The sequence below is a fragment of the Toxotes jaculatrix genome, chromosome 23 (assembly GCF_017976425.1).
Source record: "Toxotes jaculatrix isolate fToxJac2 chromosome 23, fToxJac2.pri, whole genome shotgun sequence".
Classification (NCBI taxonomy): domain Eukaryota; kingdom Metazoa; phylum Chordata; class Actinopteri; family Toxotidae; genus Toxotes; species Toxotes jaculatrix.
The window spans coordinates 142,501-164,138 of NC_054416.1; the positions used below are offsets into that span (position 1 = coordinate 142,501).

Consider the following 21,638-nt stretch of genomic DNA (forward strand, 5'->3'; position numbering starts at 1 on the left):
AATTGTGTGAAATGTGAATGAAGTTCTGAACTGACGTCGGTGACATGAGAACATTCAGCTCTGATCAGTTTAACTTCAGTTCATCAGGTTTAAATTGAACTTCCTGCGTCTGAAACAGTGAAACAGTGAAACGATGAAACAGTGAAACAGTGATGAGGACAGTTTACAGTAAACCCACAGTCACAGTGTTAAAGGACAAATGTCTTTTAATCAACCTTGTTTCTCATGAATGTCTCCACCGTGTCTGTGTCGTCTTCTGTGGACACTTGGAGAAATGAGGACAGGAATGTAAACCTGAACACGTGTGTGTTGGACACAGAGTCAGCTGACCTGCTGATCACATGACTTTCCTGAGATGACAACATGACGTCAGAGAAATTCATCCTCTCACAAAACAAAACGTGGATGAATGAAGTCGTTCTGTCGCTGTGTAGTGCAGTTCATGTGTTAAAGTGTAAATCAGAGTTAACATGGGACGTTAGAATCCAGAGAATTATGGGTAATAATGATTTCAGCTGCTTCCTGTGAGTCTGGAAACGATCAGTTCAGTTTGTTTATGATTCTTTTACCAATAAATCAATAAACTGTTCCGATCACAGCTCGTATCTGTAGCTCGTCCTCTCCATGAACCTCCACCTTATCGTGGCTCAGGGGTTTGAGTTCCAGGATCATCCCAGGACCTGAACGCCCTGCTGGGGTTTCCCAAGGCAAACGGGTCCTGAGGGACGTCACAGTCAGGGCCCCGCCCAGGAGCCGGGCTTGGGGTTGGCTGGACCTCGCTACGGGGCCCGGTCGGGTCGAGCCTGAGGGAACGACGTGGGGCCGTCCTCCTGTGGACACACCACCCACAGGGTTAGGGTCAGGATTTTCTACCCAGTAGCTGGGTCTTGGACTGTACATACACGAGACGTGGGACCAACTTCCCAAGAACTCTATTACCCAGCATTCCTCTCCCATGATTCAAGGTTTAAGTAAAAAGCGTGATGTGAATTTTCGGCCACCAGGTGGCGCCATAACCACTGAGGACCAAAGGACAGTCCACCATCTCTGTGAGCGTCCTGTGTCAGCTGAAAACCCTTCTGATAATAACCCATAACTGCCAAGGGCCCAAATGGGATTCTATTAATTGGCAGGGGCCCCAGAGGCCCCACATGAAAGGTAAGAACACAAGCTGAACAAAATCAGCCTGAAACATTAATTTTAAACAATAATTTTAAGGTGATTTGACTTAAAATATGAGATAATTTGAAAATGATGTGGATGAACTGTACCTGGATTTACCTGCAGGAGTCAGCATTTCTTCTGTGTGAAGTCTGTGCTGTTGCTATGGTTACCAGTAGTTTGACCTCTGCAAGCCAATCAGAGAGCAGGATACAGAATACATACTACTACCACCCAGTGTGTGTGTGTGTGTGTGAAGGGGCGGGGCCTATTGGATTAAGGATTAAAGTGTTTTTGTTTTTATTTTCTCACCATCTTCATCCTTCATCCTCCCACTGATCAGAGGCGTGTATCCCAGCATGCTTTGTGTCTCTCAGCACGTTGTCACATCAAAGTGAATTAAACTGTTTCTAATGTAAAACTGAGAGGAGCAACAGTGTGCTGCACATGTTGTTGACGTGTTGTTGACAGAGTAGAATCACTTTGTTAACTTAAGTAAAACTCATTTTCTTAACGAGTCAGAGAAAAACAAACAGATCAAAGTTCAGCTTCTCTTCTCTGGGTCTGCCCCGCCCCCATCATCACCATCATCACCATCATCATCATCATCATCATCAGTCCGACCCAAACATGAGTGAGACCGTTTTAATTTATTAGACTCTCCTCTTCATCATCATCTTCATCACAGAACTCTGTCACAGCTGATGGAAACCTGTCACAGACCAGGTACGCCGAGGACACTGATCCACCGTCTGTGGGACGAGCTGTAACACCTGGTCCAGAGACCACAGGGGCCCTGAGGGGCCTCATCAGTGTGTACTGTGTGTTAGTGTGTGTTATGTTGTGTGTATGTTGTGAGTCAGTGTTCTCAGGATGTGGTTCTCTCTCTCCAGATGTTGGTTCTTCTCCTGAAGTTCTCTGATTCGTTCCCTCAGAAGCTCCACCTCCTCCCTCACCGCCAGCATCAGGTGACTCTTTACCAGGTCCTACACACACACACACACACACACACACACACACACACACCACACACACACGCAGGTCAGTGTGTTTACAAAGATCCTGCACAAAGTGAGGCAGAGGAAGATTCAATCAATGTATCAATAAAAAAACAAAAATCAAATGATCAGTAAAAATATTGATCAAACAGAAAAGACGAGGAAACACTTTGATCACATGAACATTAATGAATGAGAAATGAGATTCTCACTCACCAGGACCTGCTCGATCCTGTTGTCAAGGGCGACCAGACTGTGACTGGAGGTACTGAGGAGACAGAGACAGGTGAGAGACAGACAGGTGAGCTTCAGACCTTCTATCTCTTCAGTGTTAAAGGCAGAGTAAAGGTCAGAGGACATGTCCTCGGGGTCGTCTCTCTGCATGTCCATGAATTTGGGGGCGGGGCTTCTGATGGGAGGACTTTTAACCTTCATCACATTCTTTAAATTTTATTTTAGCATCAAACCTTCAGTTTCCTCCGTCTTCATCAATCAACCTTCATCAATACTTTATCAATCATTTCAGTTATTGATCAATGACAGATTCATGAAGAGGCGGGCTCTGACACGTTGACTGACAGATCGTCTGTCCAGGTGAATGTGAGCACACCTGGAGCAGAAGTCCCACACTCTCCACTATGTTGCCATGGTTACCTGTGGCAGAACAGCAGCAGTGACATCATGGTGGCCTCAGAGCTCCGCCCACTGGGCAGCAGGGGATTCTGGTCTGGGGGCGGGGGAGGGTTCGGGAAGCCGTGATTGGTTGCTGGTTCTGGTCTGAACCTCAGTGACTGGCTGAGCCCTGGAGGGAGGGGTCAATGACCTCTGACTCATCCTGGGGTTAGGGTCAAAAGCCGTCAGCCTGGTGCCCGGCCAGGACTCTCTGACACCTGAGCCGTGACCTCTGACCTTTCTACCATCCCGTAACACAACAGGTGTCTCTGGTTGCTTAGCAACAAGCTGCAGTGCCCTGACGGGGAGGGGCGGGGTCGACGGAGGACGCCGCTGAGGACGAGGACGGGTGTCAGAGAGGGGAGAGGACGGCTGCTGTCTCCCTGAAATCATTTTTCTGTCACTACCAAACATCTTCCACCAATCACAGCTCTCTGTCAGACGTGACCAATCAGAGCTCAGCTACGGACTCACGCAACCAATCACAGCTCTCCGTCAGACGTGACCAATCAGAGCTCAGCTACAGACACAATCACAGTTCAGAGCATCAAAGTCTGATAAAAACAAACTGTTCGTCCTCAGTCCAGATTCTTCTGAGCCTTGTTAACGTCCCCTGTCTTTCATGCAGGTCTAATGTCCTTCTCGTGTTCTCTGTCCCACACGAGACTCAGACTCTTTCTGGTCCCTTGCTGAGTTCTGACGTCCTTCAATAACGTCCTCTGTTTACGTCCAGTCCCATGTTGTCCCTCCGTCCGTCACACACACTTCTCTTGTCTGTCTCAGAAGTAAAAAATCTTCCACTGTGATTGGATGGTTGTCTTTGACCTCTGTGACCTCACAGGTCCTGAGACCTCATCCAATCAGAAGCTGTCTCACGGTGTCCAGATGTTGACTGAACCTCAGTCAGAGATCAGGGTCTGATGTAGACCTGACCTCTCTCTCCCACACACACACACACACACACTCTGTGATTGGCTGCCGTCTCATTCCAGCTCCCACCCACCCCCATGTCACAGCAGCCAATAGGAACGCAGCACAGACAGACAGAGCTTCATTCATTCATCCATTCACTCGTCCACCTCCTCATTTGTCTCCAGAAAATAAAAGTTTCAGCTGAAGATTTTCAGGAAAAACAAACCTGAGATTCTGTTTGTGTTCATGTATTGATCTGATTCAATCATTGAACATTGATCAATAATCTGAAAGGTTCATCTGTCGAACGTCAAATACAGAAAAAGATTCTGAGATCCAGTCAGAGGGCAGACAGTCACAAAGACAGGAAGTACAACAATAGACGCATGTGGTGAATAATTTCAAAGTAAAAGAGGAAATAAAACAGTCACCTGTCGTCCACTGAGCTGAAGATGGTTTGGTCCAGAGTGGGATGGTACGATCCAGCAGGGGGTGAGCTGGGCTGAGAGTGAGACAGTCTTAGGACAGACTGACAGACAGACAAAGACACAGACAGAGGATTTAATAATACTGAGGACATTTTGATCCTGATCCACACAGCACTAAAACCACTGTCTCTGGACACCTGCACCAAAGTCTCACATCAAACTAAGCAGCCACGTCCACAGAAGGTCTGATCTCGACCATGGACTTATAGACGGGGCAGAGCAGGGAGACAGTAAGGTAAGGACCAGACAGACAGACAGACAGACAGAGAGACAGACAGTGGTTCCTCTGTCTGTCTGTTGATGGACTTCCTGCTGTTGAGCTGACGCTCAGTGGAACCTCTGTCCCCCAAACACCAGCTGCTGTCTGAGCCCAGCCTGTGTTAGTTCTGGTATCACTTGTCTTCACAGGTGGTTTCTCTGGACAGGGACGGATGGGGGACACTCCATCCCACAGCTAAAACATCTGAGGATGCAGAAACAGTCTGAACCTGAAGATTTAACTGTTCCTCAGTTCAGGATCATGAAAACCTGCTTCTGTAGGAAACACCAGGTCTCAGCAGGTCTCTGTCCTCTGTCTGTCTCAGTACTAATGAGCAGAGTGTCTCACTAACCCTGTCCAGCTCTGGACAGAAACTAAACCTGTTTAAACTGAACCACAGCAGCAACATCAACACACATCAGCAGCAGAAGAACACACACTGACACACACAGCTGCTCCCAGCATGCACTGAGAGCACGTCTCAGTGTGCGTACCTGTCCTCGGGTCTTGACGTCCAATCGTAGAGAAGGAGGGATGTTTTGTGTGCGAGACAAACGTGGGAGAGGGGTGGAGTCTAAACCCTGCTCTCCCATTGGCTGCCTTTGGTTCAGGGGCTGGATGGTGATTGGCTCCTGGTGTGTCGGGGAGGGTGGTCCACTGCGCAGGACAAGCCCCGTTCCCTGCCTGCCTCTTATTGGTTGAGCTGTGTCCTGTGATTGGGCTCCGCCTCTGCCTCTGTCCCGGCCAATCAGATCCAATGACTCCAGCGAGTGGGCGTGTCTCATGTTTTCTATCACACGTCTGAACCCCGCCCCCTCCAGCTGTTCCATGAAGTCAGTGCATGTCCATCGCCCGCGGCGATACGACTCACGCCGCCCACAGTTGACAGCTCCGCCCACCGCCAGTCGCACCACCCTGAACCTGGAGCAAGACCCTGCCCCCTGTCCCAGTGCATCATGGGAAATGTATTTTCTCCTCAGAGAGGGCGTGGTTGGCTGGGAGGAGCTTCTCTGAGGGCTGCAGGAGGAGGTCTCAGTTTGGAGGACAGTCAGGACCACGCTGGGAGCTGATTGGCCGGTTGGAGTTTGGTTTAAGTCTGATGTGACGCTGGTGATCTGGAAGCCACTCCTCTTTTTACCGCCACTCATCCTCACACACACACACACACTGGACACTCCCTGAAACACAAACAGGACAAAAAACACATTAATGTGATTTATGGGCGTTTAATTGAGGAAGACGGACGCATGCTGAAATATCCGTCCGTCCATTTTCAGTCTCTTCTCTGGGATCAGGACTTCGTGGCAGCAGACAAGATGTTTAATCTGTCCAGTGTGTTCTGAGTCTGCAACAGGACGTCCTGCCTGTAGGACGTCCAAAGGGAGACGCCCAGGAGTCCTGATCGGACACCTAAACCACCTCACCCAGGTCCTTTGGACATGAAGCTTCATCCTGCGGCTCAGCTCCGTCTTCACCACTATGGACCAGTACAACACCCACCTTACTGCTGCTGCTCTGATCTGTCTCCGATCTGTCTGTCTCCTGCTCCATCCTACCACCACACGTGGACACGACCCTAAAATACTCAAATTCCCTCCGTTGGGGCAGAAAGTCTGTCCTCACCTAAAAGGACTCCACCATGTTCAGGTGGAGAACCACGGCCTTAGACTCGGTGCTGACTCTGATCAGACAGGACTGGTGACGACGGGAAACCCTGAGGCCACACCCACCAAAAACACCTGACTTTATGCCGAGGACACGAACGCGACGCTCAGTGACACGTCTGTTTTCTGCTCACAGATCAGAGTCGACATCAGGAACCTGAAACACTGGCTGCCACCTGTCCAACAACACAACACCGTCTGGGTTCAGATCAGGCAGCCTGTTCATCCAGGACTCCTCCTCCAGGTTTGTCCATAGTTGTCCACATGAACTACAGACCTCACCAAGAGACAGCTGCTAGGCACATGGGCCCAGAACACAGCAGAGCTCAGCCGGGGGCCGTGAGTATGACAGACAGAGAGACAGAGACACAGACGGACAGAGACACAGACGGACAGACAGACATAGAGACAGAGAGAGAGAGAGACAGACAGGGTAACAGACAGAGAGACAGACATACAGACAGACAGGTTGGTCAGTTGCTGTGTGTGTGTGTGTGGAATGAACTTTATGTCCCCATAATGTACAATAACAAACACAGTACAAACTGTCTCACCACACAGACCCTGTCTCTCTCTCGCTCTCTGTCTCCTGTTGTTACAGTCAGTGTCTCTCGCCCTGCAGCTTTCGTCTCAGACTCATGTTCTTCTTCTTCTGTGTTTCCTGTTTCCTGTGACTCAAACTGTTCTGTTGTTTCTTCACTCGGCTGCCTGTGTGTGTGTGTGTGCTGAGTTCAGGCTCTGCAGGATTTTTCAGTCACAGATCGTCTGTGTGTTTGTGTCTCTGAGCTGATTGGATAAATCAGTTACTTTGTTAATGAAGAAGTTTTAAAGTGGACACGAGAATCTCAGCTGTTCAGGTAATAAACCAACTTTGCTTCTGTTTGACATGTCTCATGTGTCTGATGTGTCCGTCCTCTGCTGTTACCTGTTTAGGACTTTCTCACACTTCAAATGTCTCGTTCTGTCCAACCACAGATTCAGACACTGAACTGTGAACTGGAGTCTGGATGCTCTGAGTCCAGGTCCTGTCTGAGGTCTGTCTCCAGTGTTAATGAGAGACAGCAGTGACTGTGTCTCTGGGTTTGACTGGATCCCTGAGACCAGTTTGGTGTCCCAGTGATCCGGTTGTTGTCCTGAGACCTTCACCTGGCGATGACCCTCAGGGTCCAACCGTCCATTGGACAGGTCTCAGATGTCCCTAACACCAACCTGGGGACAGACCCTCATTAATGTCTTAGGACTGATGAGGGACACGTCACTGTCTGACGTCACGGACACGAACCATAAAAACTCATACCCTGTGATGTGGATCAGCGGCCTCGCGCCTCCCTCGGCTCTCTCTCTCTCTCCGGTGACGTCACCACCGATCCCGGTCACACAATCGGTCCATTATCCACAGACACGGAGCACGCGCGTTAGAGCAGCCTGGGGCGGCGGGAGCGCGCAAAGTTCACAGAGCAGAAAGTTTCCTCCGACTTCTTCTTCTACTGATTTTAGTCTGATTCTTCTTCTTCTGTCCCACAGAGCTGAGCCGCGGCGGGAACTTCCCTCTTCTTCTTCTTCTTCTCCAAAGAAAACAAACCGTCCTCCCTCTGTCCCGCCTTCCTCTGTCTGTAATCACCGCGTCTCTACACAACAGCCAATGAGCGACCGGTAAACACCTTCATCATCATGATCATCATCATCATGTCCGAGGCCAGCAGACCCAGTGTCTGTGTGATCCGGCTTCACTGAGTCTGGTTCAGTCTGGGTTTACCTGCTCTGAGCTCGGTCACGTGACGGAGGCTGAGCGTTAATTACAGGCAACATGAATAAAGTCTGAATATGAGAAGAAACGGTGACCCCTGCAGGTAAACTCAGGTACAGTTCATCCACAGGTGAGATTCAGCAGGTGAGAAACAACATGATCACGTGACCAGAACAGAAAAGAAACTGTGGAGATTATTTACAATTTTATTACTCAGCACTTTACTGGAAACTCTTTTGTCCCTGTCAGGATCCTGTAGGAACGATGACTCAGTGTTTCCAGTTATCTCACCTGGAGCAGGTGAGCTGAACAGCATCAGTTACCATGGTGATGTGACCCTGAGAATCCAGAGTTATCCGGATAACCTCTGATCCTCCTCAGTGATCAGGACCTCGTCTCGTTTCATCACAAACAAACCAAATCAAATAAACCAATCAGAGTGCTCCGTCTTCTCTGGGCTGTTTAATGTCACTGTGATGTCACACCTCTGAATGACCCGCCTGTGTATAATCATCTGTTACATCATCATGTGATGTCACTTTATTACATGAACCCAACAAACACGTGACCTTACAGAGGCGTCGCTCTGAAACAAGCCATGAAAACTCTGCTAGCACTGTTAGCATTCTCCTTTAAAATCAATGAGCTCGGTTAGCGGTGTTAGCATGATGCTGTCCAACAAAGAAGCAGCCACTTAAAACTGACAGTTAACAGCTGACAGTCATGTGACCCCTGACCACGGCCAGGTGTTTCTGAACAGGTCATATGAATGTGAGGTGCTGGTCCTCGCTGAGGCCGTAGGTGTGTTTGTGCTGCTCGAACAGGTGCGTCAGACTCTGCAGGTAAACTTTATGAAGACTCTCGATGTCCTCGCTGCTGGGACTGGGAGTCTGGGCGACCGAGATCGGCTCCCCCACTGAAAACAGAGAGAGAGAGAGAGACATGGAACAACAGCACATGGCTCTGATGCTAACTGATGCTAACACTACAACATGTGTGTAAACAGAGTGAAACTGACGTCATCCTGCCTCCGACTCCAGGTTAATGTTAATGTTAGATTAACGTAATGTTGACACTGGGTTAATGTTGACGTAATGTTACATTAACGTTAGCTCAGCGTTACACTGGCGTTGTCGTACCCACGGTATGTATGGACTTCCTGTAGGGAATCAGCCCAAAGCTGTACTGGAAAACTCCTCTGGCGTGAAACAGCGGCAGCGCTACTCCCATGATGCTCTGCAGCCGGTTCTGTGGACAGAGCGCAGCACAGTGACATCCCATAATACCCGCTCGTCTTAGCAGCACATAGCCACAAGCTAATGAACAAACAGTGTTATTTAAACTGATAATGAACACGTGCTCGAGGCTTCAGTGAGTTAGTTAGCTGGTGAGTTAGCTGGTTAGTTAGCTGGTTAGTTAGCTCATGTTTGTGTTCATGTTCTTTCATGTGGTGAAGTTTGTGATCTTCTCTCTACATGTGATTAAAGATTCCCCGTGATTCTTTGTTCAGGTGTGACACTCTGCTCAGGTTTCTGCTGGTCGGGGTCTGATCCTCCACCTGCTCAGGTGTGACTCAGTGATTTTGTAAAGATGCTGATTAAGCGTTAGCTTTAGTCCGGACCTGCAGAGTCCTCAGAGGAGAGCCGCTCGGATTCTTCATCTGATCAAACAGCTCGTTTTCTCCGAAAGAAAAGACTGGAACCAGCTGAGCTCTGCACACACACACACACACACACACAGAGTCAGTGTACTGTTTATACCCCCCCCCCCCCCCCCCCCGCCCCGATAAGCTCCACCCACCCGTGTTTCAGGGCCAGTTTGATGAATCCCTTCCTGTTTCGCACCTGAAAGAAAAAACAAACATTTTCAGTCGTTTATTGATCAAAAATCAAAATCACTTAAAATCAGCTGAGATTTTTGTTGAATTCTTTTTTTATTTTTTCTGGTTTGACGGGTTTAAATGTTTGACATTAAAGACTTGGTTTCAGGCTCAGGTTCAGGCTCAGTCAGTTCAGCTGTGGTGGTTCAGGTGAGGATCAGAGTCCAGGAAATGTTTTATGGCGTTTGGTGTCTTTATCCTGTTTTATTTATCTCTGATGAAACAGTAACGTCTCTGTCTCTGTCTCCATCTCTGTCTCCGTCTGTGTGAAGGACACACATGTCCCCACTCAGCTGGACAGACTTTACCCCGCAGGTCTACCCAGGATGAGGATTTGTCAGGTTCAGATCAGGACTGAACTCACCTGAAGTGTTAAAGCTCCAGGTCGAGCGTCCAGAGCCTCTGAAGCTCCGCCCACCGCAATGACAGCAACGTTACCTCCCTCAGGACGACTGACCAGGTACGACAGACTGGACTTACAGCTGGACACCAGACCTGGCAGACAGACAGGTGAGAGACAGACAGATAGGTGAGACACAGACAGACACGGGGGACTGATGGGATCTGAGTGTGTGAGGACGTGATTTAAAATCTGGTCTATAAACACAATGAATCACATGGAAACTGGTCTGTGCCGGTCAGAGACAGACATCAAAGATCAGAGAGTCCTCACTCTGAGCAGAAACCAGGAGACAGACCTGTATCACAGACAGCTCTGAGTCTCTGAGCTCAGGGACTGATGAACCCATGTGACCCTGAAATGTCAGACAGCCAATCACAGAGCAGCTTCCTGCCTCCTCCTGCACTGACCTGTAACACAGTTTGTTCAGAGTTGTGCAAAAACCTGATTGAGAAACTGAGACAGACTGAACCTGATCCAGATCCTCAGACATAAACCTCTGCTCTGGTCTGATGTCTGATGAAAGAGTCTGAGAGGGAGGTCTGAGACAGTCTGAGACAGACAGACAGAAAGACAGGCAGGAAGACAGACAGGTGTGTACCTCCACACATGATGTAGTCTCTGAAGAGCGGGACTCTGAACCAGAACGGCAGCATCAGCAGGTGAGGCCTCAGTCCAGGAAACAGACGAGAGAAACCTGTCGCCTCCGTACAGAAGTTCCCAAACCCGCCGGCGACCAGCACACCTGAGAGACAGACAGGTAGAGACAGAGAGAGACAGGTGAGGACAGCTGAAGCATCAGATCCTCACAGCAGTTTTCTAAAAAAGTGAATTCTGTGGTCCAGGTTTTACTCTTCAGAGAGGACAGAGGACAGAACAGAGGACAGCAGGTTCCACATCATGAGAACAACAACAGGACTAATAATAAATTATGAGACCAATTAAACCTGAGACACAGACAGTTACAGAGACACAGACAGGTGAGGTCCTCACCATGAGGATGAAATCCAAAGATGTAGTTTTTCTTTGGATCCAAATCGATGGTTTTCACCAGCTGGAGACAGAAATCAATAATCAATAATGATCATCATTGTGTATCAGCACTGATCGATCAGATCAATGAGCCTCACCGTCAGAGGGAAGTAGTCCCTGAAGTACTCCCAGACGATCCAGCTCCGGACCCAGTGTGACCTCCGACCTCCGCTGCTGGGCGTGTCCCAGTCCAACCACAGCCAACCAGCATACAGCAGGGCCACGATCCACCAATCAGAGAGCGCCAGGAGGACGAAGGCAGCCAGACAGCACTGAGCTGAGAGACAGACGGGTGTTTGTAGAGACAGACAGGTGTCTACAGAGACAGACAAGTGTTTGTAGAGACAGACAGGTGTCTACAGAGACAGACAAGTGTTTGTAGAGACAGACGGTCTCCATGCAACACTGATGACACAGCATCAGGACAGTTCAGTGTTCAGTGTGTTGCTCAGGGACATTTGGACACTCTGTGGACAGGGACAGGGTCTGACTCAGGACCCTGATACTGATCCTCCTGTCTCCCTCTGGTCCTGTTTCACAGCTTAAACCTGGGTTTAGGTGAAAATCACACTAATGGTTCATCATAAACACCTTTAATGGTTTCAGTGGTTTTAGTGGTTTTAGTGGTTTTAGTGGTTTTAACATGTTCCTGGTTCTGGATGATGGAACCAGGTCTCAGACGGACTCATGGATTCAGAGAGTTCCGGACCTTTCACAATAAAAGTCACACACTGATGTTAGTTTACGTTATTATTCAGGTGGAAAACTGACACGTCACAGGTACAGTCTGACCAATCAGAGGCCTCCTGGGGTCAGAGTGATCAATAATCTCTAATCAATACAGGTGTTCAGACCGACAGGTGAGTGTTACCTAGAGCCAGGAAGGAGAAGAGCCACTGCAGCACGGCGGCGGTCTGAAGTCTCCTCCGCAGCGGGATGTTCAGCGGAGCGAACTCGATCTTCATGCCGCCTGTTGCGCTCCTTTGCCGGGCTTGGAGCGCTGCGACGTCCCGGTGTCTCTTCCTGTCTCTCTCTCTGCCTGTCTCTCTGTCTCTGTCTCGCAGCACAGATTAATTCTCAGATAAAATCAAACAGTGAATCTTTCCTCAGTCTCACTCGACCGAAACACGCTCCCTCTCTTCTACTGCGCATGCGTACGGGACCCTCCCCTCTGGGTGGGTTCTTGTCTACCAATCAGAGCTCGGGAGCGAGCCTGGAGTGAGGCGCGTTCACGACTCCTGATGTTGAAATAAAGTTGGACAGTCTGAGAGTCAGAGACCGGGTCAGAGTTTAACCCGCGTCACATCCGGTCACTGAGTCATAGTTTTAATTTGTCCTTTTCAGTTCATTTCCCGTTTAATTTTTATTTATTGTGTTTGATGATTTTTCTGTTCTATTTCATTTAAATGTTCAGTTATTAAAGAAGTTTTTTATTTTTCCAGCATCACATTTAAACACTTTTATTTATTTATTTCTACTCGTTCTGTTCTGATCAGGAATCAGTTTGTTTACCAAACAGTCACCATGGTAACGCTGTGGGAGAGTTTCTGTTGCTTCCTGACCGTTGCCATGGTTACACCTGGTCTGGTCTCCAGTGTCTGAGCGTTGAAGTGAACAGGCTGAGAAACTTGTTTCAGTTTGAACGTCAAACTTTATTGACTGAAAGTTTAAAGTCAAACAGCTCAGAGTGAAAATCAAATCGATGAGTCAGTGTCTGATCAGTGTAATTACAGCAGAGGGCGTCGCCGGGGGCAACAACAACCAATAAAACCTCAGGAACAGAACAACAGGCGGAGACGCCAACCAACAAGAGAACTGCCGTTACCATGGTTACACTAAACAGCCTGATGTATGAGGTCTCTGTCCAAGGGCATTATGGGAAATGGAGGATACAGAGTTTGTTTATTTTTCGGGGGTTTGACCTGAACGTTGTTCTGGACTAACGTGGACTTCCTGTTTCACTGACGTCAAACAGCAAAGTTCTGCTTTTTAATTTTTATATTTTCACTCGGTTCTTTGTGAACTTCCTGTTTCTGAGAGTTCAACTGGAAACCAGTTTGAAAACAATTTGAATTTAGTGTTTTCAAACAAACGGTTGTTTGTGGATCTGAATGAGCTGTAAAAACTCTCACTTAATTTTCTTTGCTCTCATGTTTAAATATTTTCAAAGTAAGAAAAGGCTTTTATTTTGTAACAGCTTCTGGACACTGCTGCAGGACCAGGTTTCTCTGCTGCTGAGACTCTGGATGAGAGGAATCCAGATCAGAGGAATCTGGATCAGAGCAGTGTAAAGGCTGCAGCTCCGGCTGGTTTCATCAGAACTGGTTCTGGTCTGGACTCAGACTGGACCTGGTCTGACTGTCCTGAGTCAGTGAGTCCAGCTGCCTCCTCAGACCAGTCTGTCTGAGGCTCAGTCTGGTTTTAGCTCCGCCCCCCTTCACACTGCTGGTTATAATAAAGTGGTTTCTGAGTGATGCTGCAGTACCAGACTCCACCAGCAGAGTGAGACATCCTGCTGCACGCTAACGCTTCACGTCTTTGATCTCCTACATTTGACCCCACCCCCGATGATGTCACAGCATGTTGTTCTGTTCCTCACAGGTGAGGAGCTGTACTCAAACATGATTGGCTAACAAGGGGAAGAAATGAATACACACTGGACGTAAAGAAGAGCTTCAATTAACCTGGACTACACCTGAATCCACCTGACCTACACCTGGACTGAACCTGGACTACACCTGCATCCACAGGATTAATCCTACCTGGACTGAATGTGACCTACACCTACACCTGACCTACACCTAGGCTACACCTGCACTGACCCTGCACTGAACCTGGGCTAGACTTAGCCTACACCTAAAACTAGAACAGGACTAGATGTGGACTGAACCTGGACAGCACCTGGATGACCGTCCTGCTGCCACACTCTTCAGAGCTGGATCAGGTCTGATACCTGTCCTGGGCGATGGTTTGTCCTGACGGTGTGGACGCTGAGAGACACCTGAAATGGATTTAAGTTTCAGAGACAGATCCTCTTCAGTCACAGTGGATCCAGACCTGAGGACAAAAGCACAAGGTGTGTCACAGAGGGGGAGGGGTCAGGTATGTGATGGGAGGGGCTGTTGTTGTGAGGAGGGAGGAGCTTGTTACCATGGTGTTTGTTGTCCCGCTGGTTGTGGCAGGACAGCAGCGTGAGACACAAACTGAGCAGCAGGATCAGGAAAACAGAGACAAGTCTGCGGAGACAAGAACCAGGATCATGTTACACCTAAGCCCCTCCCACCACAGGTCACAGCTGATTGGTGAAAATCTTGAACAGTCTGCTCAGCCAATCAGAGACCATCTTCAGTTTGTACAGAAGCCCAGAGGGATCATGTCCTCGCTGTCGTCCTGAGACACCTCAGACAGGACTTTAGACTCACTTATCCTCCTCTGATCACACATCTGTAACATCTGCTTCAGATCCTCCTGCAGCTTCAGTCAACACCTGCCTGACGTCGTCTCTGAGGACAGGTGAGGTGAGACAGAGCTGCTCGACTGAATCTAAACACTCGTCTCTGATAAAACTGCTGAGGTGGATCAGACTTCCTGTTTGATGAACCTGTGCTGAGGATGAAACCTGATACTCTGACTCACACAGACAGAAACGAAACAACATGATTGGTTCTTACATCACAGAGAGGACGATCCACGTCTCAGGGACGGAGACTGTGGACGAGAAGAAGAGAAGTTATCAGACAGAAACCAGGACTCAGACCTCCTGACAAACCCTGAAGTCCGAGCTGCACAGGTGAGTTTACCTGGTTCACCTGGTGCCTCAGCAGGTGTGTCTGTGGCGGTCGCTGTGGTTCTGTTTCCACACACTGAGTCAGCAAACGTGGAACAGCTCACCAGAGTTTCCTGATCAGCAGCTGGAGAACACGGGACAGATCGGTCGATCAATTCATCAATCAATACACCAATCAATCAATAAATACAAACAGGAAGCAGGAACCAAAGATTCTGATGTGAATAAAACAAATAAAAACACAAACATGAAAGAAAACAAACAACAGGAGTAAACAATCCACCTGCTGATCAGGTGAGTTTACCTGAGCAGACGCTGCACGGTTTGCACTGGACTCCGACGCCTCTCTCTGGACTCCAGGAGCAGTTCTGCACCACAAAGTAACCTGAGAATCACAGGTGTCTTCAGAGAGAGAGACACGTCTCTGTGGACGCCAGAGTTCAGGTCATCAGGACACAGATCTGATTGGTTTATACTTTACCCTCGGGACATGTTGGACACCTGCCGGCGTCCTGCAGAAGTCCTGCTCTGCTGGGTTCAAAGGTCACCTTCAGCAGCAGACACGCGATGCTCACCTGGAATCAAACAGGTAAAAATAAACAAACTGTCGTTTAGAGAAACTTTAAAACCAGAAACTGAACCTGCTTCGTCTTCAGTAACCGTCTCACCACAGAGACCGAAGACCACCACAGACACTGGAAACATTTGTGGTGGTTTTGTGTGTCTTTCAGTCTGGGGGTTTTAGTCCTATGTAGACCAGGGGACCTTGTAATGTCCCCGTCCAGTTCAGTGAAAGACTCGGACTGTCCTGGTAGTGATCCGGTCTCTGCTGGTCTCAGTCTGATCTGCAGCTTTAAATCTGTAAATAAACTCTGATCGTGTCGTCACTCTGTTTGTTTCTGTCTCCTAGCAACAAACGCTGCAGTGACTCGTCTCCTGCATACCTGAGGAAGGTTTAACTGAAACCTGATCCACGTTCAGAGCTGCAGCAGTTTCTCGGTGTGAAGCTGAACCAGCTGCTTCCTGCCTGTTGGGGCAGCATGGCTCCTCACTCAGCGCAGCCTGCCGGAAATTCAGCAGCAGAAGAAGAAAATCAGCCTGAAGATGAAGCGGAGCTGAGCTCGGTTTGCAGCGGGAGAACTGATCCAGGTTTCAGGTGAGTTTGTGTCTCTGTGTGTTTGTTAGCAGCGGTTCGGTTCCGCTTCGGTTCCGTTTCACAGCAGAGGAGCTAAACGTTAGCTCGTGAGATGCTAACAGCGGCGATGCTGCGGTTAGCCTCTGTCCTGCTAGCTGTTAGCATGTAGGCGGTACACAGGTGCTTCCATTATCGGACGCGCTTTTGTCTGCGGTGTCCTGTCCGCAGTCTGACCCCCACAGTCCGTCTGTCTGTTCATCCGTCGGTTAGTTTCAGTCTGAACACGGGGACACACAGAGACGTGGTCCGGACCCTGGCTGTCCTGGACGGCGGCGGCTCCCGCAGCGTCACCGCTGCTCCCGTTTGATACTAATCATCAATAATCATATTGATAATCAATCACTGATGAGCTGTAACCAGAAAAGTCACGTCAGAACTCACAGCCCTTCACGTGCTGACTCACACCTGCAGTCCACGTGACCTTCACTGTCTCCACGTGCAGTTTTCCTGCACGTGGTCTCAGTATCATCACACCTGTCTGTTTCACCTGTCTGTCTGTTTCACCTGTCTGTGTGATCATCAGCTGCTCTGTTACCGTGGAGACCGCTGTCGTCTCGGAGGAGGAAGCTGATGCTGCCATGGCGAACAGGGCGGAGCTCCACACCTCAGACCACACCTCCTCTCCTGAAGAAGAGCTGAGGAAGCCCGCGGGCCGCCCCTCCCGCTGCCGAACCACCGCCAGCGCAGGGAGGCGGAGCCAGAGAGGGAAAAAGCGGGGCCCTGCGGACAAGAGGCGGGGCCCAGGTGATAGGAGGCGTGGTCCGAAGGAGAAGAGGCGGGGTCAGGAGGAGAAGAAGGAGGGCGTGACGGTGAAGAGGATGTGGCGCGGCGGGAAGCGACAGTACTGCGTGTTCTGTCGGCGACCGCAGGTGAAGATCGCTCGCCACCTGCTGAGGAAGCACGCCGACCAACAGGAAGTGATGGCTGCCAGCACGCTGCCCACAGGCTCCAAACAACGCCACCTGCTGCTGGAGCACCTGCGCTGCAGAGGCAACTACCTGCACAACATCGAGGTTTGTGCACCTGCTTACCTGTCTGACAGTTTACCTGTCTGCCTGTTTACCTGCAGAGAAAACTACCTGCACAATATTGAACTCTATGTACCAATGTACCTGAGCACCTGTCTGTCTCTGTACACCTGTCTGTCCCTCAGGTGATCAGACAGGGCAGCGGTGAGATCGTCCCGTGTCGTCAGCCCTCGGAGGACGTCGATGCGAGGAACTACCTGCCGTGCCCGCTCTGCCTCGGCTTCTTCCTGCGCTCTGATCTCTGGAAGCATCAGGCGTCCTGTCGGAAGAAACTGGCCTCTGATGTCTCCAAAGACTCTGTGTCCACAGCAGAGACCAGCTCTGAGTCCATGAAGGACACAGCCTCTGACTCCACAGTCTGTGCTCGAGCAGACGTCAGGACCTCCAGCTCCACGGAGGACGCACCATGTGACCGCTCAGGAGGCACAGACCCAACAGACCAGACTGGGACTAAAAGACCCATAACCTCTGAACCAAGTGGGGATCAGAACTTGACCTCTGACCCCGGAGAAGACCGCCCCAGGAAGCGCAGCAGGGTCCAGGCTGCAGCGTCTCGCCTCCTTCCAATATCCAGTGGAGCATCTGAGAGCTGCAGCGAAGTCCTGCACCGCATGAACCAGGACCACATCTCACATCAGGTCTGTGTCCCTGTCTGTTGACCTGTCTGTTGACCTGTCTGTCTTTAAATTCAGTTCAGCTCAGTGTTATTCATTCAGCTCCTTCCACAATCAGAATGGTTTCAGAGCTCTTTACACAGACGCAGAGTCTGACCCCAGATCAGCAGACACAGCTCCCTGTGAACCCGGCTCATATGGGGGAGCCTCCTGCTGAGGGCCGGGCTGGGTGAGAGGAGGAAGAGGAGGAAGATAGGACAGCTGGGAATGGAGGAGAGGAGGAGGAGGACATGCAGCATATAGAACATGATACACACGGGAAGTGGACAATGTTAGAGGGACAGCATTCAGATCCCAGAACAGTTAGTCTCTATCTGCTGGAGTGAAGTTCAGGTCTCTGTCCTCTGTGAAACTGACACATGATAATAAAGATGGAATAACTTCCTTATATTTGGTAACAGCATCATCAGACAGAGATCTGCAGTGGTTCATTATTGTAAATTCAGATGTTAATAAAGAACGATGGAATAAAACAGGGATCAGAGGGAAAACTGTCACATGTTCAGCTTCTGTGTCGTATGTTAACATGTTGAAAGAAGCCGACTGAGTCTGATCCTGAGCTGAATCCCGTCGTCATGCTGTGATTTATTGCTTCATCAGGACGATTCAGACACAAACTCTGAGACAGCTGGGACGTCCTACCTGTCCCCTGTGGTCATCTGTCTTTCTCACTCTGTCCAGGTCAAATCTGATTGGTTGATCTGTAAATATGGAAACAAGTTGATGGGGAACCAAGATGGCGGCCAGAAGAGGTACGATTACGTCAGTCAGAAACTGAGGGAGCTCGGGAGGTTCCTCCTCGCCGCTAAATGTCTGGACTCTGGTGTCCAGACTCTGCAGGACGTTCTGGCTCCAGGTCGTCTCAGCCTGGTGCTGGCAGCTGCCAGAAAGGCATCCAGGTACCGGTGGACCCGTCCTCCGCTGGCGGTGAAGACGACTCTGAAGACAGTTTGTGAGATCGCCATCGGAGAGAGTCTGCAGGACGGAGACTGGGAGGCTGCAGCCAAAACCACCGACTTCTACCACATGCTGGGAAGAGAGTGGGACAACCTGGGACAGCTGAACCCTGACCCTGACACAGGTAACACCCGGGTCACCTTACAGGACTGACCCGGGTCTTACACCTGATTAGGATCATTTAGGTTTCAGAGCAGCTCCTTTCAGTCCGATCTTCATGTTGAACCTGATTCATCAAACTGTTTTTGTCTTCAGCTGCAGAAGGATCGAAGCTGAAGAAACGACTCGTCCAACCACAGAAGAAGAAACGTAAAGATCCAGATCAAGATCCTGAACCAAGACCAGAGGGTGAGTCCTGACCTGGGTCTCTGATCACCGACCCCGAACACTAACTACTGATCATAAACCACAACCATGGTCTCCACCTGTGACCCTGACCATGATGTCCTGACCTGTAATTCTACCACAGTCCTCGTCCCTCGAGCTTCAGCACTGATCCTTCACCACCATAAAGCTGATCTTTGAAACCAGATCTGACCACAGATTAATTTTTACTCCCTGAATCTGAAGTTCTGACCCGTCAGGTTTCATCTCTGTACAGAACATGTCGGTGTCTCAGTCGTCCAGTAGGTGGTGCTGTTTGACCTTCCTGTCTGTCTGTCCATCTGTCTGTAGTTCAGTCAAAGAGCAGTAACCGACCTGTGACCTCCATGATCCCACCAGAGTCCAGACTGCAGACTCTGATTGCAGGTGGGTCCCCTGAGTTTATAAACCTGGTCTGGTCTTTGGGTCTGTCTGGTCCTTCTGTCTGAGACCTGCAGTGTTTCTGTCTTTCAGTCCCTGTGGCTCCTAAGAAGGTCCGACGTCGTCCATGGTCCTCTGCAGAGAAGGAGGCGGTCTGGAGACAGCTGGGAGTCCACGTGCTGGTCCAGTCAGTACCAGGGAAGGAGGTTTGTCAACGCTGTCTGGACCTGGAGCCTGTCCTCAGAGGGCGACACTGGAAGGACATCAAGAACCAGGTCCACAACCAAATCCAGAGCCAGAAGAAGCAGCAGTTTCATGCCCAGATGGACCAGGAACAACAAGAGCAAATCCAAAACCAGAAGCAGCAGCAGCACTACCAGGTCCAAATGGACCAACAGGGCAAGGACCAGACCCAGAACCAGAAGAAACAGCACTACCATATCCAGATGGACCACCAGGACCAGGACAACTTTCAGAATCCTAAAAAACAGCAGTACCATTCCCAGCTGGACAACCAGGACCTACAAATTCACAAAAAGCAAGTGTGCCATGTGAGACTGGACCAGCAGGACCATGTTCAAGTCCATAAGAAGCAGCTGTACCAAATGGACCAGGAAACCCAGGGACTACAGACCACGCTGGACCAGGACACGTCTCTACTGACGGTCTCACATTATGGACCTGATGGGTCTCATCACGTCCCAGGACACTCAGTAGTGGAGCGGGAACCCATCATCAGTCCATATCCACTTCCACACAGGACCACGGGACCTCACATGGACCAGCTGCTGTCCAGAACGGAGTGGACAGACGAGTCTCTGGCCCAGAACTACCCAGTCAGCCGGCAGCTGGCCAGGAACCTGCTCCAGGACTCACCCCCTGGAGGACCACTGTCCAATCCACACTCTGGACACGTCCACTTCTGATGGACAGGCCCACAGGGGTCCTGAGACCTGAAGACTGGTTTAGATCAGGAAACAAAGTGAAACTCCGTTATAACTGAGACTGTCCCTGAACTTTCATTTCAAAATAAAAGACCCTCTCCTTTACAGGAAGTTATTGTGTGTAACCTGTGGCGTCCTGTTGAACTGGACGAGTCCAGATCAGGTTTTTGGGATCAGATCCAAATTCTTTAATACTGTGTATTTGTTAACACCAAGTCCAGTCCAACACGTACACACACACACACACACAAACACAGCTCTGGACTCTGACCGAAGACGTCCGTCACATCAAAGCTGCTGAAACCACAGGAAGTCTCTGATTGGTGGATCAGTTGAGGAACAAACAAACCCAGAGAACTCAGAGGCGGATCCAGAAACACAGAAACCATCATGTGACACTGACCCAGTAAAATGAGTGTAAATGTTTATTAAAGATCCCAGTGAACACACACAGTGTCTGACATGTTCTGTTTGTAGAACTCAGTGGAACCTAGAACTTAAAGGTTCTCACAGGTTCTGTGGTGGAAAACAGTCTGAAGAAGAAGGAACAGAGTTAATGTCTCAGCAGGACGTCCTGCTGCTGCTGCTCGTCGTTAAGATAAATGCTGCTGTTCCTCTGAGTCTCTGTCAGAGATTAACTACATTCTTTCCGACTTTCCCATCATGCATCACTGCAGAGTGAAGTTCTCATTGATTTCATGTTGAAGTAAAACTCAGTTTCCAGCTCAGCCTGATGGACAGGTCTGTCCACCAGCGACCTGTGTGATGTCATCACTCACAGGAACAACAGTGTGAACTGATGATGGCGTCTGATGAGGCGTTTCCTGTGAACAAGCCCACATCTGTCCTCTGTCTCTGCGCCATGTTTACAGGTGTGTGTGTGGGACAGTGTCCCTGTCCAGTGTCCTCCACAGTGTCACAGTGTCACACAGTCACATGACTGAGTAATCCTAGCTGTCTGTGAAGGTCTCTCTGCCTCAGCTCCCTCTCTCTCTGATGTCACTGATGCTGCGCAGTGAAGGATCCAGCTGAGGCTTCATGGCCCCGCCCCCTTCTCCTCCTCCATCTTCTTTCTGTCGGGGGCGGGGTCTGTCCTG

At 49.7% G+C, this 21,638-nt stretch overlaps 4 protein-coding genes across 7 annotated transcripts in view; 2 read left to right on the forward strand and 2 right to left on the reverse strand.

Moving 5' to 3' along the window:
- LOC121176876 (retinal guanylyl cyclase 2-like) overlaps positions 1-3,903 on the forward strand; it is a 16,476-nt gene extending 12,573 nt beyond the window's left edge. The window contains exons 24-25 of one of the 2 annotated variants that reach the window (XR_005893094.1): positions 1-368; positions 3,866-3,903. The exon at positions 1-368 is cut by the window's left edge and continues 245 nt beyond it. The gene's annotated coding sequence lies outside the window, so the exon portion shown is untranslated. Of the gene's footprint in view, positions 399-3,865 lie in introns of those variants that run through there. The other variant, XM_041030991.1, reaches the window with a different exon arrangement.
- zgc:153012 (uncharacterized protein LOC777626 homolog) lies at positions 1,964-7,088 on the reverse strand. 2 transcript variants are annotated; one of them, XM_041031005.1, is made up of 5 exons: positions 7,080-7,088; positions 4,985-5,668; positions 4,175-4,245; positions 2,376-2,427; positions 1,964-2,147 (listed from the first exon to the last, which is right to left on the reverse strand). In XM_041031005.1, the coding sequence occupies exons 2-5, from the start codon at positions 5,636-5,638 to the stop codon at positions 1,998-2,000; spliced, it is 927 nt and encodes a 308-aa protein (XP_040886939.1). In that variant the 5' UTR covers positions 5,639-5,668; positions 7,080-7,088; the 3' UTR covers positions 1,964-1,997. The 2 variants fall into 2 exon arrangements, with proteins under 2 accessions (XP_040886939.1, XP_040886938.1); XM_041031004.1 differs by having other exon boundaries at positions 4,175-4,272.
- Positions 7,089-8,343: 1,255 nt separating this feature from the next.
- mogat3a (monoacylglycerol O-acyltransferase 3a) lies at positions 8,344-12,348 on the reverse strand. 2 transcript variants are annotated; one of them, XM_041031003.1, is made up of 9 exons: positions 12,084-12,348; positions 11,311-11,489; positions 11,174-11,234; positions 10,782-10,925; positions 10,145-10,275; positions 9,702-9,745; positions 9,523-9,613; positions 9,045-9,149; positions 8,344-8,817 (listed from the first exon to the last, which is right to left on the reverse strand). In XM_041031003.1, the coding sequence occupies exons 1-9, from the start codon at positions 12,175-12,177 to the stop codon at positions 8,731-8,733; spliced, it is 936 nt and encodes a 311-aa protein (XP_040886937.1). In that variant the 5' UTR covers positions 12,178-12,348; the 3' UTR covers positions 8,344-8,730. The 2 variants fall into 2 exon arrangements, with proteins under 2 accessions (XP_040886937.1, XP_040886936.1); XM_041031002.1 differs by having other exon boundaries at positions 9,041-9,149; positions 12,084-12,346.
- Positions 12,349-15,956: 3,608 nt separating this feature from the next.
- On the forward strand, positions 15,957-21,599 carry LOC121176879. The gene is made up of 7 exons (XM_041030993.1): positions 15,957-16,155; positions 16,718-17,207; positions 17,348-17,860; positions 18,578-18,977; positions 19,109-19,201; positions 19,529-19,603; positions 19,691-21,599. Exons 1-7 carry the CDS (start codon positions 16,040-16,042, stop codon positions 20,521-20,523), a joined length of 2,520 nt encoding a protein of 839 aa, XP_040886927.1. The 5' UTR covers positions 15,957-16,039; the 3' UTR covers positions 20,524-21,599.
- The last annotated feature ends 39 nt before the right edge of the window (positions 21,600-21,638 follow it).

Bases quoted from the DNA above. Each gene is read 5' to 3' on its own strand.
- zgc:153012 (XM_041031004.1), bottom strand. From the start codon at position 5,638: ATGAGTGGCGGTAAAAAGAGGAGTGGCTTCCAGATCACCAGCGTCACA. The intron at 4,273-4,984 runs GTACGCACACTG...TCTGTCTGTCAG, and splicing joins ACGTCAAGACCCGAGGACAG to TCTGTCCTAAGACTGTCTCA. The intron at 2,148-2,375 runs GTGAGTGAGAAT...GTGTGTGTGTAG, and splicing joins ACAGGATCGAGCAGGTCCTG to GACCTGGTAAAGAGTCACCT.
- LOC121176879 (XM_041030993.1), top strand. From the start codon at position 16,040: ATGGCTCCTCACTCAGCGCAGCCTGCCGGAAATTCAGCAGCAGAAGAA. The intron at 19,202-19,528 runs GTGAGTCCTGAC...ATCTGTCTGTAG, and splicing joins TCCTGAACCAAGACCAGAGG to TTCAGTCAAAGAGCAGTAAC. The intron at 19,604-19,690 runs GTGGGTCCCCTG...TCTGTCTTTCAG, and splicing joins ACTGCAGACTCTGATTGCAG to TCCCTGTGGCTCCTAAGAAG.
- mogat3a (XM_041031002.1), bottom strand. From the start codon at position 12,177: ATGAAGATCGAGTTCGCTCCGCTGAACATCCCGCTGCGGAGGAGACTT. The intron at 11,490-12,083 runs GTAACACTCACC...TCTGTCTCTCAG, and splicing joins CTTCTCCTTCCTGGCTCTAG to CTCAGTGCTGTCTGGCTGCC. The intron at 9,150-9,522 runs GTCCGGACTAAA...CTCTGTCCACAG, and splicing joins CTCCTCTGAGGACTCTGCAG to AACCGGCTGCAGAGCATCAT.